Source organism: Rhinolophus ferrumequinum, chromosome 12 (assembly GCF_004115265.2).
Source record: "Rhinolophus ferrumequinum isolate MPI-CBG mRhiFer1 chromosome 12, mRhiFer1_v1.p, whole genome shotgun sequence".
NCBI lineage: Eukaryota > Metazoa > Chordata > Mammalia > Chiroptera > Rhinolophidae > Rhinolophus > Rhinolophus ferrumequinum.
This window is the reverse complement of record NC_046295.1, coordinates 35,367,469-35,387,898: the sequence shown is the minus strand read 5'-3', so window position 1 is coordinate 35,387,898 and position 20,430 is coordinate 35,367,469. Positions and strand designations below refer to the sequence as shown.

At 41.0% G+C, this 20,430-nt stretch overlaps 1 protein-coding gene across 1 annotated transcript in view; it reads right to left on the bottom strand.

Moving 5' to 3' along the window:
* PGM5 (phosphoglucomutase 5) overlaps positions 1-19,482 on the bottom strand; it is a 177,080-nt gene extending 157,598 nt beyond the window's left edge. Inside the window, exon 1 of the mRNA XM_033123925.1 lies at positions 18,638-19,482. Within this exon, the coding sequence (XP_032979816.1) occupies positions 18,638-18,898 (261 nt within the window). The 5' untranslated portion in view covers positions 18,899-19,482. The remainder of the gene's footprint in view (positions 1-18,637) is intronic.
* Positions 19,483-20,430: the final 948 nt, after the last annotated feature.

The window sequence follows — 20,430 nt, the reverse complement described above, 5'->3', positions numbered from 1 at the left end:
ACAGATAAAGTGCTTCCCAAACAAGAAAAGGCTAAAGGAGTTCATCACCACCAAACCAGTATTACAAGGAATGTTAGAGGGACTTCTTTAAGATGGAAAAAAAAAATAGATCAAAATTATGAATAATAAAATGGCAATAGCTACATATCTATCAACAATTAGTTTCAATGGAAATGGATTAAATGCTCCAATCAAAAGACATAGGAGGGCTGAATGCATAAGAAAACAAAAATGTTACATATGCTGCCTACAAGAGAATTACTTCATATTGAAAGAGACACACAGATGTAGAGATGGAAAAAGATATTTCATGAGAATGGAAACAAACAAACAAACAAAAAGCTAGGGTAGCAATACTTATACCAGACAAAATCGACTTTAAAACGAAGGCTATAACAAGAGACAAAGAAGGACCCAGTAATCCCACTTCTGCATATTCATCCAAAGAAACCGGTTTGGGTTTCAAAACACTACTTCAAGGGAACATGTGCATCCATAGGTTCATTGCAGCACTGTTTACAATGGCCAAGATGTGGAGGCAGCCTGGGTGTCTGTCGATAGAAGAATGGATAAAGAGGAGGTGGTACATATATACAACAGAATATTGCTTGGCCACGGAAGGGAATAGGTTCTTGCATCTGCAGCAGAATGGATGGACCTGGAGGGTACTGTGCTGAGTGGTGTATGTCAGACAGAGATAGACAGATGCAATGTGATTTCACTTGTATGTGGAATCTAAAGAACAGAATAAACAAAAAAAAAAACAGAAACAAATTCCCAGATACAGAAAACATTTTGATGGTTTCCAGATGGGAGGGGGTTTGGGAGTGTGGGTGAAAAAAGGGAAAGGGATTAAGAAGTACAAATTGGTTGTTACAAAGCAGTCATGGGGATGTAGGGTATAGCATAAGGAATATAGTCAATAATATTGTAATTAACTACATATGGTGTCAGATGGGTACTACAGTTTGTTGGGGTGATAGATGGGAGAGGGTGGGGAGGTAGGATTAAAAAGGTGAAGGGATTAAGAAGTACAAATTCATAGTTACAAAATAGTCACAGGGATGTAAAGTAAAGCATAGGGAATATGTCAATGATAAGGCAATAACTATGTACGAGGTCTGACACTTAAGTTCGCAAACTCATCCTAGAAAGAGTGTTCCACATGAAAGCTCACCAAAAGGTAACCTCAGCAGAGGAGGATTTCGATAGTCCAGAGGATAGAATTATCTGCTCTGTGAATACCAGTCAGCTTCTTTTCGCAGCCACTCCTGTCGTTGCCCCATGCACTCAGGAACAAAGTGGCCATAGTGGCGGAGAGGAAGGTGATGCATGGGCTCAGCAACATGGACTTCCACTCACCAAGGCCGACCTGCTTTACCCACCTCTGAGCGTCCAATCTGCCAGCTGCAGAGACCAACACTGAGTCCCTAATATGGCACTATTCCCAGGGTAATCAGCCTGGTAGCAGGTTGATTACATTTTGACCACTTCCATCACGGAAGCGATAGCATATTGTTCTTACTGAAATAGACACAAAAGAGAAGAAACACACAGGGAAGGACATAGTGTGAAGACAGAGGCAGAGATTGGATGCCCTCACAAGCTAAGGAACACCAAGGAATATGTCAGCCACCAGAAGCACCAGGAGCCTTGGAATGATTCTTCCCCAGAGCCTCTGGAGGGAGTCTGGCCCTGCTGACAACTTATGGCCTCCAGAACTGTGAGAGAATACATTTCTGTTATTTTAAGCTACCAAATTGATTGCAATTTGTTACAGCAGCCTTAGGAAACTAAAACAAAATCTATAAAGTAACACAAAACCTATATTAGTTTCCGGTGGCTGTTGTAGCAAATTGTCATAAACTTGGTGGCTAAAACCAACAGAAATGTATTTTCTCACAGTTCCAGAAGTGAGGCGTCTGAAATCCCACACAGGGCTGCACTTCCTCTGAGGACTCCAGGGAAGAATCTGGTCCCTGCCTTTGTTAGGCTATGGTGGCTGTCCTGGGCTTATGGCCGCCATCACTCCAATCTCTGCCTCTGTCTTCACATCACCTTCTTCTCTGTGTGTCTGTTTTCTCTCTTCTGTTAACTCTCCCTCTCCTCATGAGCACAAGACAAATGCCATCAGAAAAGGTATGGCTTTCAAGACCTAGTAATTGACTAAAGAAATATAACCTTTGGAAGCCCTGTTATACAAAGAAAGTAAGAAGATCTAGATATGAGTATGAGTTTTGGCTCCACCTCTGACCTCAGGTAAATCACTTCACTTCTCTGAGGCTTGTTGTCTTCTTCAAAGCCAAGAGGGTACAAGGTTGTGACAATTCATTTAAGATGAGATTACATAAAGGGAAACTCTCTGTGAAATTAAACACGACAAAAATTATGTTATTGCCTTTCCCAAATCCAATCACCCTCCCCCAACATTTAAAATTCGTTTTTAGACAGCAGATTATCCCTCAAACTGCCACTTCACTTTCTGAATAAGTCTTAGAAATACTACCCTCCGCCCAAGGAGCCGACTGCAATCTTGCAGGAAAAGATGGTCTACTGACATAATTGGCTTTGGTTTTGCTTACAGTCCTGGAGCAGGCAACATCTGGCTTTTATTCCTGAGTGAAGCCCAAACCACAGCCTGGGGAGGTCCAAACCATGGCATTCTGCTGCTCTCTCACTGACCCTCCCAAAAGGGGCACTGAAAGAATCACCACTCCCCCAACACACGGTCTGTCTTTGCCTGGAGAAAGGGGAATCCCACCCAGCCCTGCAGAAAGCACACTAACTTGAGTGGGCTTTACTGCCCCTGAGGAACATGTCCCTGAGCTCCCACTAGGAGAGAGGGGCAAGGTGGACCCTGGTCCACTGTGACACACACATATAGAAGCCACACAGATGCAGATCCCAGGATCCACAGGGGGCCACGTGAACACTGTTGCTCAGATGACTACAGACACATACTCGTACGAAGTGCACACTTTCCCAGACACACAGATACATAGACAGACACAGCATGAATTGATCCCTACTCATTCACGACTTCTAAATGCTTGGGGAAGGGAGGACATAGCAGGGAGAAGTGTGCAGTCACCATCATTCCGAGGATGCCGTTACATATCATCTCTGGGGCTATCCTTCTAACTTGCGGCCAATGCCTTCCATCAACCCTTAACCCTCACCTAGATTGTGCCATTGTTTGTTCCGCCCATGAGAGGGCATAGCAGGTGCCGAGGGAGTCAATATGACCCTCCACATGCCACAGACCAGTGTTCTGAGAAAGACAGCATTGTATTACATAAAGCTTTCTCCCAGCACTTCCATTTCATGACACCAGGTTCCATACATAACTCATTTTTTTAAATGATTTTATTTCTGATGGCTCCCTCTTTTCAGAACGCTAACAACTACTTTTCTAAATTAGATTAAGTATAAGTTCAGTGTCTAATTAGCTCAAATTAAAGTCCTAGAGAGCAGCGATGTACAATTTAAACCTGCAGGCTAGAATCTCAGAGTAGATGAAGGATTTTGATTCCAAATGAGTTTTCCCCAGTAATATAACACTAACGAAAGCAGGATTGTTTTCCTGTGTGAACTCCCTTAAATAAGACTTCCCCTTTAGGATTTCCTTTTAACTTTAAATAAGTCATTTTTTAAAAAGAGTCCCACAGCGAGAAGAGAAAACGTTAAGCATGACATTCCTCAAAATCTTCTGTTTACTGTGTCATATGCCTGTAATTCCCAAAGTGAATCCGAGAGAGTGAAGAGAGCAATAAACAGAAACTTCCTTCATGGTATGCAGACAGAGTGCTGTGCAGGACCACACAGCCACACCCCTGTCCATCTACAAAGTGCATGTAAGCCATGTACACAAAGATGCCTGTTTCCTGTCTTCTCAGTTAAACAAAATACAGAACACACAAGGGAAGCCCAAAGCCAAGCTGCCATGGATGGCAGGCTTCAGTCTTTCCGTCCCAGCTGTCAGAGAGGAGTGCCAGGCCTCAAGCACTGCTGCACATGAGTAAGCAAGAGATGGCTGAGTGGAATTTCAAGATATAACAAACGCAAGATGTAGATGTGGTTATCCAAACACCAAGGGATTTCTCCAGTTGCTCATGGATAATTGTGCAGTTATATGCTTTGTTACACGGAGGCCAGCTGGGAGCAACCGAGTTCATCCTCAGCTTCCTGTCCATCAGGAAGGCTTTATACACACACTCCGGGGCTGGAAGCAAGAGATGACAGTCCATTAGAACCCAACCAAGAGGGATTTCACATTTGATTCCTATCATCTCAAAAGTTCAGAAAAGTCACTGGCATCTAGAAGTTTGGCCCAGGTTTGGCCCAAGCTGATTAGTCCGCAATCAGCCCACCAGGTCTCAAGGTCTCACTGAAAGGATCCAGCAATCTCGCTTCCCCCAGTGCAAAATGAGGGGAGTGGAATTGGAACTTAGGTAATTCAGTGTGCTTGGAAAATGCTGAAATCTTTACCTGAAGGTATAAGGCGTGGCTCATTCAAACAAGAAAGGGCCCTTTGCTGCCATTTTATGAAGTGATCAACCCAACTGGGTACCAGAATAAAAACCACTGGATCTATCTGGGTCTAGAAGGCAGAGTTGAGTGCCCTGTTCTTTCATCTAAAGTTTTTATATGTAAAACGAAAAAATGTTTGAAGACTAAACCCACATTGTGGAATAAATGAAACGGAATATAGTTTGCCGATAATTAAATAGAAAAATTAATTGTAATATGCCTGTATGACTATTATGTCTTCTTTCTTCTTTAATCACCAAATCTGCTCACGAAGAAATGGCTGAAGTCCATGGTAAGGAGTGACAGACCATGTCTGTACTATCTTGACGTGGATTTTCTTCTGTCATTGCCCCCATTTATGCCTCTGAATTGCATGGTCCCCTGGCATGTACTATGCTGGCCTGCTAACTTGCCCCTGGTGTTTAGCTCACTGCAGAAAGCTCTCTTTACAACACAGATCCCTGCCTAGAATAGTAGGATTTATGCTGCTTATATTTCTTAGTATTGGTCCATCCAACTCCAGCACAAGTTCTATTTATTATCACAGAAATGTAGGTCATTTGGGAGCATTTAGTTACCTCCCTCAATTTTATGCAGTTTGCAAATATTTCTTACATCTGGGACTCTGTTCTATCTTCCTCTTGAATATATCCAGGGCAAGAGATATCTTTTTGGAGGGTGAGGGGTATGTGTCCTATGCACATGTGCACACACATATGCTACTTGATAAACTACCTAAATGCTTAAGAACAATTTACAGTTGGCACCTTTATAGGTAGATAAAATATTATATATACGGCAGGTATATATATATGTGTGTGTGTGTGTGTGTGTGTATAATTTTTATTCCCAATATTTATATATATATATTTATATAATATATATAATATATTTATATATATATTCCCAAAACAAAAAGCTCAGTATCTTTAACACCTCTGTAGATAGACCATATGTATTCCAAAACAACAAAAAAAAATCAGTCTCTCTTTATAGGTATGTTTTTCTGAGACTAGTTGTCATGTCAATTAAAATACATTTATATGGCTCTTTAAATAAATTCCATCAGGCCACTTTCTGTCTGGTTGGGAAACAATAACTGCCCGTTTGCTAAATGCCTCCACCCCCTATAGTATGTTCCAGGGAACTAAAGACCTCTGGCAATCATAGATTTACAACTCAGCAAGATTAAACAATTTACTGTTATTTATGACAGCAAAGCTGGATCGTCTGTATTGTATTCCACATTAGCATCTGTCACTTTACATTTGGGAGATCCTGTCCAAAAAAAGATTATGCCTCCTAACCAAACATTCGGCAGGGCTGTAGAAACAGGCACCCTGACAAACAGCCTGACAAAGTACTTTAAAGAATCACTCGCTCCTGCAGCTGTGCATTTGCAGACTACTCAGCAGATTAGCATGGAGTCTCTTAGCCGCTGCTTGGTCTGTTCCTCTCAGTAATCTCTCACATGGCCCAGTCCATTAGACTTGAAAATCCTCATAAAATGAGCAGATTAAGATGTGGTCTCAGGAGGGGGCAATGGGGTGTAGGGGGGGAGGGGTTGTTCTGCTCTTAATACAGCCTGAGCCTCAGAAGGGTTTCAGGTGCAAAAGCATGGCATTGACACAGCTAATGCATAACAGGAAATAATGCACAGACCATGCAAAAAAAACCTCCTTTATGTTGAGTTAAAGTTTATGCCAGAACAGCTGCTGCCACAAATATCATAGTAGGCTGCATATGCATGAGTGTTTGTGTGTGCATGAGTAAGTGAGTGTGTGTGTATGTGTGTGTGCACGTGTGCACGCTAGGAAGGGAAGGGCGTCATGACTTCAGCAGTCATCACCAAGCCTTAGCCAGCAGCACGGAGGAATGCCAGAAGTCAAGAGGAAGCCTTACCAAAGCAACTGTGATCACCACATCAACTGGCACCTTCTGATCAGTAAATCTAGTGAGACTAATAAGAACATGTGCACATGTCTTTCTTTTGTTTCTATCAGAAGGAAATAATTTAGTAGTAATTGTGTTATATAAATAAATAAAATAATTGATAATAATCCCTTACCCCATCCAGTCCTCCCGATAACATGGAAAGATGGCAGGGGCAAGTATTATTACTTCCCCTATTTTTATAAATGTGGGAATAAACCCAAAAAGGCTATATGACTCCCCATGATCACACAAGTTGCAAATGATATTACGGTGATTCAAATGTAAATCTTCTTTTTTTTCCTTCATTATTTTTTACTGATGTGTTTAGTTATAAAAGCAATGTGTATACATGTATGATTATTTAATAATGAAAAGCATATGAAGTAGAATGGAAAGGATTCTACTTCCTCCACCATGTACACAGACAGACCCCAGATATATTCACTGTTAACTGTTTGGAGTGTGTTCTTCCAACCCTATTTTCTATGCCTATATTAGATTCACAAAAGTACTACACATGATCCTCTACTAATTGCTTTATTTCACTTAACAAACTATCATTCACATCTTTCTCATGTCATGTAGAGATCCACCTCCTTTGTTTATGGATTTTAATATAGCCATAGTGTGGTCGTGTCATAAATTATGTGCCTATTCTCTACTGCTGAACATATAGATTGCTTCCAATTTTTCTTTAGCAAAATGCTGCAGTGAGTATTCTTGTACACAGATATTTGTACTAGAAAATCTACAGGATAGATTTCTGGTCAAGATGGAGAAGTAGGTAAATGCTGTACTTGCCTCCTCTCATCACCACATCAAAATTACAACTAAACTACAGAACAACCATCATTGAGAATCTCCTGCAGTCTAACTGAACTAAAGCCCTACAACTAGGATATATAGAAGAAGCCACCTTGAGATTGGTAGGAGGGCAGAGATGGAGAACAGGCTGGTCCCATACCCAGGTGTGATCATCAAAAATTGGGAGGGATATCTTGGCTGCAGAGGTCCCCTCCAGAGGAGTGAGGAGTCCCAGCCCCACACCAGGCACCCCAGCCCAGGGTTCCAGTGCCGGGTAGAGAATTCCCCATAACATCTGGCTGTAAAAACTAGCAAAGATTGTGACTAGGTGGACGGGGCTGCTGGAGTCCCGGGTGCTCCTTAAAGGGCCCACACTTGGACTTACTCGCTGACGGCCTTACTCACTCTGAGCTCCAGTGCTGGGGCAACAGCTCAAAAAGGTGCCAGGGACACACAGGAAGGAACTGAATTGTCTGGCTTCACGGTGAAGGCTAAAGAGGCAACTTTCTCCCAGACAGAAGTGCTGGCAGAGGCCGCTGTTTCTTTGTTGAGCCCTCCCCACGTTCCGGCATGCAGATGCAGGCAGCTGCTATATCTTAATCTTCATTCACTTGGCTAACAACCTTCCCTGGCCCTGCCCTGGTGAGTCCCTGACACAACACCCCACCCAACTTTCAGGCACACTCAAGCTGCTTCCAGCAGCTTTTCCATACAAACGGCTTGCCTTGGCTCATGCTGCAGAATTTCCTAAAATCTTCCAAATACGTAAGCAGCATTTTGCTTTGGCATGTCCTGTACCTCTGGCTGAGCAGCCCCAAGCCAGCACTAGTGACAGCCGGCCTTGGTTTGTGGCTAGGCCTCTCAAGGCACCTCCAAGCCCAGTGTGGGAGACAACCATCTATGGACAGCTTTGGGGTTCATGCCAGGTGGCCCTGGGCAGAGCACAGGCTGCAGCTGAACTTGGCCTGCAGTGAGACCCCTCCCAGGAGGCCCTGGGAACCGGCACACCCAATGGCCTGCTTCAGAATGAGCCAGAGCATCACCCACCCACCTCTAAGGATGACACAGCCAAAGGCAGACTGGACAGGCACCAGAGCCCCTGCTAAACGCAAATCCTGCTCTGGAAAAGTCAGTCCCTGCACTACGGTTCCTCCACTGTAGTCACAGCAGTCCTCATAAGCCAATCAGCCCAAGTGTCAATCCCTTCCACTGATGTGCCAACAGCAACCAAGGCTCAACTACAATAGGAGGGCACACATAACACACACAGTAACACACCTGGAGCACCCAGCCCAGGTGAGACTATTCCACTAGGTCCCACAGAACACCTACTACATAAGGCCATTTTACTAAGACTGGGAGGCATAGCAACCCTACATAATACATAGAAACAAACACAGGGAGGCAGCAAAAATGGGGAGATGAAGAATGAACAGGTCCCAAATGAAAGAACAAAACAAAGCTCTAAAAAAAAAAAAAAAAAAAAAGTGAGAGACAAGCAATCCTCCATATACAGAGTTCAAAACACTGGTTTAAGGATGCTATTGGTTTCAAGGAGAACTTCAAAAAAGACATAGGAAAACATAAAACTGGCATAGAAAATATAAAAAAAGAACCAAACAAAAATGAAGAATACAGTAACTGAAATGAAGAATACGTTAGAGGGAGAATGAAGGAATACATATGAGAATACATAGAGGGAATCAACCGTAGATTAGATAAGGCAGAAGATCGAATCAGTGATTAAGAAGATAAGGTAGCAGAAACACCCAATAAGAAACATGCAAGAAGAGAACAGAATCCAAAAAATGTGAAGACAGTTTAATGGGCCTCTGGGACACATCAAACATAAAAGCATTCATATCATAGGGGCACCAGAAAGAGAAGAGAGAGAGAGCAAGGATTGAAAAACCTATTCAAAAAATGATGATGGAAAACTTCCCTAATCTGACAAGGAGATAGACATACAAACCCAGGAAGTGCAGAGTCCCAAACAAGATGAACCTAAAGAGGCCCAAACCAAGACATGTCATAATTAAAATGCCAAAAGTTAAAGACAAAGAAAGACTCTTAAAAGCAGCAAGAGAGAAAAGCAGTTAACTACCTATAAGGGAAGCTTCCATAAGACTATCAGCTGGTTTCTCAACAGAAACTTTGCAGACCAGAAGGGATTGGAATGAAATATTCAAAGTGATGAAAAGCAAGGACCTACAACCAAGATTACTTTACCCAGCAAGATATCAGTTAGAATCAAAGGACAGATAAAGAGCTTCCCAGACAAAAAAAGCTAAAGGACTTCATCATCACCAAACCAGTATCACAGGGGATGTTAAAGGGACTTCTTTAAGGAGAGGGGAAAGGGAGATTAACAAAATATGAATAATAAAATGGCAATAACTGCATACCTATCAACAATTACTTTAAATGTAAGTGGATTAAATGCTACAATCAAAAGATAGGGTGGATAAATGGATAAAAAACAAGACCCTTACATACTCTGCCTGTAAGAGCCTCACTTCAGATTGAAAAACACATACAGGCTGAAAATAAAAGGACAGAAAAAGATATTTCATGAAAATGGAAATGAAAAAGAAAAAAAAAAAAGCTGGGGTAGTAATACTTACACCAGACATAGACTTTAAAGCAAAGGCTATAACAAGAGACAAAGAAGGACCCAGTAATCCCACTTCTGGGTATTTATGCAAAGAAATCCAAAACACTATGTGAAAGGGCATGTGCATCCATGTGTTCATTGCAGCATTATTTACAATAGCCAGGAAATGAAGGCAATTGGGTGTCCCTGAATGGATGAATGGCTAAAGAAGAGGTGGTACATTTACACAATGGAATATTACTCACCCATAAAAAAGAATGAAATCTTGCCATCTGCAACAACATGGATGAGCCTAGAGAGTATTGTGCTGAGTGGAGTATGTAAGACAGAGAAAGAAAGATGTAATGTGATTTCACTTATATATGGAATCTAAAGAACAAAATACACAAGCAAACAAAACAGAAATAAACTCATAGATAGAGAACATTTTGATGGTTGCCAGATGGGAGAAGGTTGGTGGGGGATGAAAAAGTTGAAGGGATTAAGAAGTACAAATTGGTTGTTGCAAAGTAGTCATGGGATGTAGGGTATAGCATAGGAAACATGGTCAATAATACTGTAATAATTACGTATGGTGTCAGATGGGTACAAGATTTATCAGGGTGATAGATGGGAGGGGGTTGAGGGGCAGGGTGAAAAAGGTAAAGGGACTAAGAAGTACAAATTAGTAGCTACAAAATAGTCATGGGGATATAAAGTAAAGCATAGGGAATATAGTCAATAATATGGTGATAACTATGTATACCGTGATTCCCCAAAAATAAGACCTAGCCAGATCATCAGCTCTAATGCGTCTTTTGGAATGAAAATTAATATAAGACCCGGTCTTATTTTAATATAATATAAGACCAGGTCTTCTATAATATAATATAATATAATACCGGGTCTTATATTGATTTTTGCTCCAAAAGATACATCAGAGCTGATGGTCCAGCTAGGTCTTATTTTCGGGGAAACACGGTAGTGACAGGTGGGTACTAAACTAGTCAGGGGAATCACTTCTTAAATTATATAAATGTCTAATTACTATGCTGTATACCTGAAATTAATAATAAAATAATATTGAATATCAACTGTAATTGATAAATTTAAAAAGGAGGGGATGTGAAGGGGAATAAGAAGTTCAAATTTCCAGATACAAAACAAACAAGTCATAGGGATGTAATGTACAGCACAGGGAATATAGTCAATAATACTGTGATAGCGTGGTACGGTGTCAGCTGGTTGCTAGACCTACCATGGTGATCACTTCTTTAGGTATATAAATGTTGAATAACTATGTTGTATGCTTGAAACTAACATACTGTGTTTCCCCGAAAATATGACCTAGCTGGACCATTCAGCTATAATGTGTCTTTTGGAGCAAAAATTAATATAAGACCCGGTATTATATTATATTATATTATATTATATTATATTATATTATATTATATTACATTATATTACATTACTGCATTATATAAGATCTGAGTCTTATATTAATTTTGTTGGCCAAAAGATGCAATTTAGCTGAATGTTGCTTCAGCTTGGGGTCCCAGCTAGGTCTCATTTTCGGGGAAACAGTAAATACTTATATGTTAGCTATATATTTACAAAAATCTTTCTTACAAGTTAAAAAAAGTCTACAGTAGAATTAGAATCTTATATTGAAGGGGATTCCTGGATTATTTGAACAAGAACTCTAATTCAATTAGATATACACTGCCAAAATTACCTGAAGCAAAAATTTGTATCAATTTAAACTTCACAACAGTGGTATGAAACACAATTTTCCAACACCTACAATCGAACTGTGTGCATTTTCTATTTTTTCAAATTGATGGAAGTCTTTTATTATAGTTTCTTTGGTATTAATTGATGTTGAATCACCTTTTCATGTGTTTGTTTGTTAACAATATTTCTTTGAATTGTTCGAATTTTCTTATTGATTCGGAAAAAGCCTTTCATATAATATAGATAGTAACTAGTTTGTTGTAAAACGCTGCTAAGATTTTGTGGGACCTTTTGTCAAACAGAATGATTTCAAATTCTTTTCTCTTTCCATTAGAAATTTCTAAATGCAAACTTAGATACCCTAGCTATAAAATAGAACTCGTATAGAGGAAAACAATGTAAAGGCAATAACTTAATATTATATTTGTACAAAGCAACTATTAGTAGAGACTTGGAAAGGAAAAGAAAACTTTCTGTGATTTTATGCCAAGAAAAAGAATTTCTTTAGGGATTGAATGTTCCTGAAAATTTTCTCTTCATACAAATACAGACTTTAGTCCAAAATTTGATGTCACTAAAAATGTAAGAGGTGAAAGCTATTTAAGGGTGCAGAAAATGTGGATTTTTAACAAGTCTTGTGTATATTCTAAATATCCTCTTATTCATGACTAATGAGAGTCAAGTCAGATGAAAGAACCTAAAACTTTCCCTTTGGCTACGCAAGTATAAACAGTAAAGGCATATTGGCCAAATCTTGAGTGTTTGCAATTAACTGTGAAGGCTGTAGGCTAACAAAGAACATTGTATCCCTTGCTTTCCACCTTCAATTTAAAAATCCCTAGGAAATTTAGACCTTGTTTTCTCCTGCCTATTATTCCCAAATAATCCTGTTCAAATCTATTACAGTGCTTGTTCATATTACTATTATCTAAAACACGAGTGGCCAAGGCCCAAAAGAGGAGGGTTTAAGTTGGTGAAGCTAATACCTACGCTGAGATTCCCCAAAAATCGGTTTCCAACTTCTATTCCTCAAGTCTGTACAGAAACTAGCAAATTTCCAGAGTCCACAAAGGGCTCAAAGAGAACAGATGTTTCATAGTACATTCTTAGGGCAAGTTTTCACACATAATGTTGCTGATGTGTGTCTGTCTTTTCAATAAACATCATTATGCTTTGTCAGAAAGTTTAATTAAAGCAGCTTAGTTGTAAAAATGCCATCTGGGTCTCTGGACACATTAAACAAAGCTTAAAATAAACCCACCCCCAGCAACTGGAAGGGCCCAGCTTTCTCAAAAACCTCTCCTCTCCTTTTACTTGTCGCCACAAAAAATGTGATGTAAAACTTAGACTAAAAGATTCAAAGAAATGAACCCTGGCCCAAACGGAGATAGATGGAACCAAAGGCTCTCTAAAATTTGCCTACTGCTCATTATAATAGATTCCCCAATTCCCCAAATCAGGGCTGGGGGATAGGGAAAGGGACCCAAAGAGAGTTAGGGAATGATCTTTCGGGTTTTCTAATGTAATTACAAGCATTCCCTAATGTCTGGGTCATAGCACTCATCTATTCACCTTGTTTTGTAAGTGAAATCGGTAGCAAATAGGAAGTAATCGCCACCAGTTCTTCTTCCCTTCAGGTGAAGAAGACCTGTAGCCAGACAACCCCACGATATTCCCAGAGCCCATCCCACAAGAAGCCTTCTGTGTTGAACCCAGGTTTTTCTCTCTCGTGCTTCCCCTGTTGTTCCCTCCCTACTTCCCCACCCACCACCACCTCTCACTCTGATTCCCTTCAAACCTGTGTTCCTTGTATTTGGGGCTACAACAAACTATCCTTAGATAGACTAGTAAATGTCAAGGCAAGTGTATTCTCATTCTTTGGAGCAACCACCTTTTCACGGCCTGTTGGAATCAAATACACCTGTAACATTTTTAAGTGGAGGGCACACACCCCAGTCCCCTTGCTGACCCAGCTTCCTCATGTCATTGCACTTCAACTTTGGCTTCCAAAACGTTTCACAAGGCATTGAGAAGCTCTTGAATTCTGCAATTCAACCAATAATTGCTGTTGTTGATCATCACAATGGCCAACACGGTATGTAGCTAGTCAACAAATGGATTTCTTTTGGCTAAAATGTGCAACAGTGACATAAGTTACTTTGTAAAGAAGCCCATTGCATGTTTTATTCAATACGTTGCATTCAAATGATTATTGTCTGAGATGTATTCCGTTGATCATAATAATACTCCCTTATATTTCTTAGAGCTGTGGATGTTCCAGAACGCATTCATATGAAGTGCTTCATCTACTTCCCAGGATAATTCAGTGAGGCTATCATTTCCAATTTAGAGATGAGGAAACAAGTGGTTTCTGGGTATTTCAAAAGGTTAAAGCATTTGCCCGACAACTTATAAGGCAGAGCTAGGAAAAGAAGGTGAGCCTTCCAGCTGTTGATACAGTGCTTTGTCTACCTCACTTATTGTCTCCTAGGCTAAAGACTGGGTTGGGTTTGCCAAATATGTATTTGTAGTATTTGGTGACCTCCCTTTATTTAACCCATAGTTGCTTTTGATTGTAACAGTCTGGTCCAGTTACACACACACACACACACACACACACACACACACACACACACTTTAAATGCTAAGTTATAGAGCTATGCTGTTCAGTATGGTAGTTGCTAACTACTTGCACCTATTATTCATTAAAATGAAATAAAATGTAAAATTCAGTTCTTCGTTAGCAGTAGCTGCATTTCAAGTGTTCAATAGTCAGATGTGCCTAGTAGCCAGACAATGCAGATTACAGACTATTTCCATCATCACAGGAAGTTCTATTGGACAGTATTGATACACAATGTCATCTCCAGAGAGAAAACACTGTAGAAGTCAGAAACATCTTGAAGCAAACACAGTGCTGTCATCGTTCAATATTAAGGGTAGTTTAAGACTAAAAAAGATTAGAACAAAGAAGAGAGAGAGCTCCTAGCCATAGATGGATCCACCCAAAGACCAGCAAAAGCATTCTTTTGTAGCCATTATGTTGTATCTAGCTCTTGAACTCTTTAAGAGATTAGAATAAATTGATATATAGAGGATCTAAATCCCTGAAGAGGGTCTGAAGCAGATGGAAAGAGAAATAGGATAAAAAGTCAATTAGTTACAAACTAAGCTTAATCATAATTCATTTAAATGACACAATTTTACTCTTTGTACTTAGTAGTTATTTGTCTTTCACTGTATATAGCATGACATAGTTTGCATTTTTAAAGGAGACTCTTCTGGGGATTTTTTAGGTAAATTCACATAGCCACATAAAATCTACAAAAATGGGTAAAAAGTGTCTTTTCATTATTCACTAATCCATTCAAATTGATTATATAAATATCCAAGAGTCCACAGTGATATTCAAAAAAAGCTACAGCAAAACAAAATTCAGGCATCACCAACGAAGTGGGCAGTTTCACTAAATCCTTACTATGAAATTGGTAATTAAGAAAGAGAGAGAAATAAACATATATCCTGCTTTCCAGAGGAAACCCTATTACAAAATAACCAAATAGCCCAGTTGTGAGGAAAATGCCCAGCTTATAGAAAAATGCCAGCTAAAAAACAAGGAGATGGAATTAGAGAATTGGAAAATCATCGTTTTGAAACCCTTAATGAAATATTCTGCTCAAGCCAAGATCATGAATGGATGCTAAAATAACTGGGTAAAGGTTGACATGGAAATGAATATTCACATGGTACAAAATTTACCCAACAGGCTACTTGCTGGTCCTAAGAGAGAAGATAATGGAAGACACAGGTAATCACCATCATAGCCCTGTAATCGTCTCAACATCACGAATGGTGGGACAACCAGAGACGTGCTTCCTAATGTGATACAACATGAATGTATACCATCGCCTATAAAATATTCTTGTAAAAAAAAGTGTTGACCCTGAATCTAATTCAGTATTTACAACTGATTTTTAGTTCATCAAAAACAAACAAAAAATGAATAGAGTAAAATGTTAAATGACACCAAGAAATAATCAGAAAATTCTAGAAAAGGTGGGGTGGGGCTACGTTCTACAGGACAACTGACTGGCCTAGTGTCTTCAACAAATATATTTCATTAACAAAATAAAATAAAAATAAAGAGGGAGGTACTTTCTAGGTTAAAAGAGACTTAAGACAAATAACCAAATGCAATGCGTGTTCGTTGATTAGAAGAAACCAGTTTGAACAAACCAGCTATAAAAAAACATTTCAGAGTAATTGTCAAAGAAAAATATTCTTAATTTTTAGAGATCCACACTGAAGAATTTAGAGGTAACATGTCACTTTCTTTAATATACTTTAAAATACTTAGGTCTCAAATAAGATGAAACAGGTATGGAGAAATGTTAACAATGTAGGGTAGTATGGGCAAATAAAATGTCATTAATTTATTCTTTCCGCTTTTCCAACGTTTGAAAATTTCATAATTTTAAAACAAAAAATTTATAAATCCCAAGACTGTATAGGTATATGTCTGGGAATCTATTCAAACTTTAATGAGATATTAAACATTGGTAGTGTCGTTTATCATTTTATAAATTCCAAACTTCTGTTCTCCTCCAGCAATTACATATCAAAGAGCAACTTTTTTGTTGGTGGTGGTGGTGGTTTTTTGTTTTGTTTTGTTTTTTTAACAGAAAATTGCTTTGTAAATTACTTGTTCAAACCAAAAAAAAAAAAAGAAGATTTTCAGGTAGAGAGAACGCAGCCCACCCAGTCAAATTACATCCAAATCAGTTTCTAAGAAAAAAAAACACATCTATTTTTCTACTATTTTCTCTAGCCTGTTTATGAATATTCAATAGGAAATTTAAAAAGGCAAAAGCATTTGGAATTAAAGTTCATCATTCCTGAATATAACTCAACAGTCCAAGTTAGGACACAGTGCATTTCCCACCAATTTACAATTACTCACCACCAATTTTGCTTACAGTGTTATCCAAACCAACCATTCTCCCAAAGACAGCCTTCTGATTATTCACTTTGCTTTTAGCAAAGCCCCCAAGATGACAAAATGAGGAAAAAAGATTGGTTAAAATGGGCTGTTTGAAATTTTGATAAGTGCCCACCATTTTTTTGCACCCATGCACGCCTATCTTAAAAGTGTAGTTTCAGATTATTTTAGAGATGGTGCTTCTATGTGGATTTTAATTTGTCATTCTTCTGTTCTGCCCTTCATAACAACTGTTAGGTTAATTGACTCTATTTTTAAGCATATATTAACATATGCTAACCATCTCCTAAATAAACTCTCCTCAAAGTTTAATAAAATGTGTTTATCAAGGAGACCCATTGAAGTAAGAGGTTGAAGAGTCCTTACGGTAAAGTATGCCAAGAAATAATAAAACATAATATAATTTTCCCACTCAAAATCAACCAAACTTCAAAAGTAGCTTCAAAAATAAACCTGACCCACAATAAATATTGGACAAGCTATGTTTTTCTCACTCCCTGGAAAACATTGGCCCATGAAGGCATTTGAAAGCTCTTATAGGCTCTCCGAAGGCTCATTATTCTCCATCATTCCATGGAAAGAGCTTTCTCAGACAAGAGAAAAGACCATTTGTCAGCCTCTCTCCAAATCCCTGATTCAAGCCAACTTTCACCAACCCCAGTGAGAGATCGAGACAAACACAAGTCTTGTAATCGTCCCAGCGTCATCATCTGCTGGCACTGGAAATCACATTTCCTCCACCCAACTTCTTATCCCACCCACTATCCCTCGGCCTGTTTTTCTCCCAATTGCTTTTCGATATTTAAAAAAAAAACATCCTGAGAAGTGGGAATTATAGTAGAAAAAGAAAAAAAGGAAGGAAGGGAGAAGGAAGTAAGGAATGAAAGGAAGGAAGGAAGGAAGGAAGGAAGGAGAAAGAACGAAAGAAATAAAGAAAGAAAGAAAAAAGAAAGAAAATAAAAGAAAGATACGAAAGAAATAAAAGAAAGACATAAAGAAAGAAAGAAATAAAGAAAAAAAGAAAGAAACATACAGAAAGAAACGAATAAAGGATAACAGTTTGTGAATAAGTCGAGGGAATCGCAAATGTCAGATAATTATTTTTAACTTTGCACTTTTTAAAATGCTCACTCTCATTTATATATCGGTAGAGATTTCACTTAAAGAAAAGGTCTATGTGTGGGGGTCTAACTGCATTAACAAGGTTGAAATTACTCTTTTAGACAGTGTTTCCCACATAGAATTCAGAGGCCTCTGAAGTTAGGTATCCCTCACTTAGAAGTCCTTGAGATGCTGCCAGATTTGGGAAGGAGGAAATCAAGGTATGAGGATATGCCAAAGGTGCTTCTAGTTGTAGGACAGGAAGAAAGAAGAAAAACAGAGGGGGGCGGGCAGAACCCAAGGTCTGAGAATTCCACTTGCAAAAGAAGGCTGCAGAGGTCGTGGGAGAATGGAGAGGAAATGAGGATGAAAACTGAAAGGGAGAAGAGGCATGAAATGTTGTCAAATGCCAAAGGGCATCTTGGAGAGAAGCCGGGAATTGCTTGAAGAAAGGCCTTGCAAATCTCATTTCAGACCATTGAGCGATGTCTCTGGGGAACTGGGAGCCCAGGCTGTACAGCATCAAATTGATCCCCACCCCACCCCATCTGAATGCAACTAATCATGAAATAATTCTACTGGGTTCACGAACCAACGATATTAAAAGCCTTCAAGGTTTGCTCTTGCCAAATATGTCAGTGATCCACGTGTGTGTGTGTGTGTGTGTGTGTATTCTGAGACAACACTATTGTTAAATTTGGCAGAGCCGAAATTTAGGGTGGAAGATGATTGCAACTATTGGGTTGCAACAATGTTCGGGGTGCATCAGGGAGGTTGTGGAGAGCCGCGGTGGTGGGACATGGGAGGAGAGGACAGGGGAGAGCAGCAGAGCCTGGGTGGGGCCCCGGGTCTATGGGGGGCCAGCAGGTAGGAGGGGGCCAGAGAGAGAAGGCGGAATGGTAGCGGCACAGCGGGAAGCGCTGGACTACCAGGTTACTCACCCCGTTGGCCGCGGCCATCTGCACCACGATCTCGGTGGCCGTCCTGCTGAAGTACCTGCCGTCGCTGCCCACCACCATGGTGCAGCCCTGGCGATCGCGCAGGTCGATGGATGACAGCACGCTCTGGATGAAGTTGGGCAGGTAGTTGCGCTGGCCCTCGAAGAGACCCGTGGGCCGCCGCAGCCCCCCGCCGCCGGTTGGCCGCTGGTCCTCGTAGGGCGCGGTGGGCACCGTCAGCACCGGGATGGGACTCCCCTCCATGGCGCCTCCTGGCCGGTCCTGCCGCGGCTCCTGGGAGTCGGAGGGAATCTGCAGCCCGTGGGGGGCCCCCACCAGCCTGACGGCAGGCCCGGACTCCGCCTCGCGCCCCGGCCCCCTCCCCAGCAGGCCTGCGCCCTGCGCCCTCCCGCGGCACCGACCAGTCGATCTTCCTTCTCAGCGCGGCCCCTCACTGCCCCAGCAAAGTCTGGCCTCTACCTTCCAAGAAAAGTTTTCTCCCGACCCACCTCCTCTACAGCCGGATCGCCCCTGGCGCCCGCAATTTCTTTCCCCAGCTGGACTCACTTTCGGGGTGTCGTCCCAAAAGCCCGTTCCCAGGGCTAGCTAACCCAGACCCCTGGCGACTCCTCCTTGTGTGCCTGGCCCAAGCTGTCCCCAGCGATAGTTTGTCTCCGGGGACCACCCTCCGCTAGAAAATGGCCTGGGGGGAGGGGGTGTGAGAGCTGGAGCAGGATTTGGGATCCTCTCCCGAAACCCCGGACCCTCTCCCCTTTCACCCGCAGCCTAGTCTCCTGGTCTCCTTGGGAGTGAGCAGTTTACACGCACAAGTTTCTCTTTTGAACAAGGACAAGGGAGGGAGTTGGGAGGGGGCTGAACCTTTTGCCATCAGCGAACAGCCCCAGCCAAAAATAACCCTGGAAAGGCGAGCTGAGAATTGTTATCTTCTGCCAGCGCTGAAATTGGAGGCTGGGTGCCGCGTGTGTCTGTGTGTATACACACACCCCACCACTACCATTTGTTGCAGGGAATCACATACAGTCAGGCCCTTCAGTCCAGCAGGACCCACCCAGCCATACACACTTTTCCACAGGCACTCGCAAAACAGCCCACTTTTCGGTGTGGAAACGTATTTTCTTGTGGGGCTTGTGACAGCAGCGACACAGACACACATTTCCTTATTCTTCTTGCCCTTCTCACCCTCCCTAGCCCAGCTCATGCTGAGAAACAGGCTTGTCCCATACTGTATTTGCCTATGCTGCTGAGCTTTGACAGGAATTAATCACTTTCAATAGGAGGAGGGTAAAAGCCCTTTGGAACAATCCTACCAGGAGTGAATAAACAAACTCAAATTAAACAAGGACAGAGTACCAGGAACTGTGTGGGGTCCTTTCCACACACCCTCTCAGTTCTGCAGGGGCTAGCGATATTCTGCCTTGTCTCCATAAAGCCCACCTAAAATCCAAAACCAAGAAATACCCCACAGAAAATAGGAGTGAAGCGAGAACAGACTAAAAGGATAAAACCCAAAGAGGGAAGAAACAATTTCTATTTTTGCTTCTATCTCCTTTACCCCTCAAAGCAGTGTTGCACCCAGTGAGGCTACGATCCTGAAATCTCCTGCTTTTTCTCCTCCCCCAAATATTGTCCGTTTTCTGTGGCTTGACTTGTTGCAGGGTTATAAAGTGTTTTATCATAGTAAGAGGACTGTGAATAATAGCCTCACACTTACATGCTGTTTTGCAGTTGATAAAAGGTTTTTCATCTGTTTTCTCTTTAGATGCTCAAAACAACTA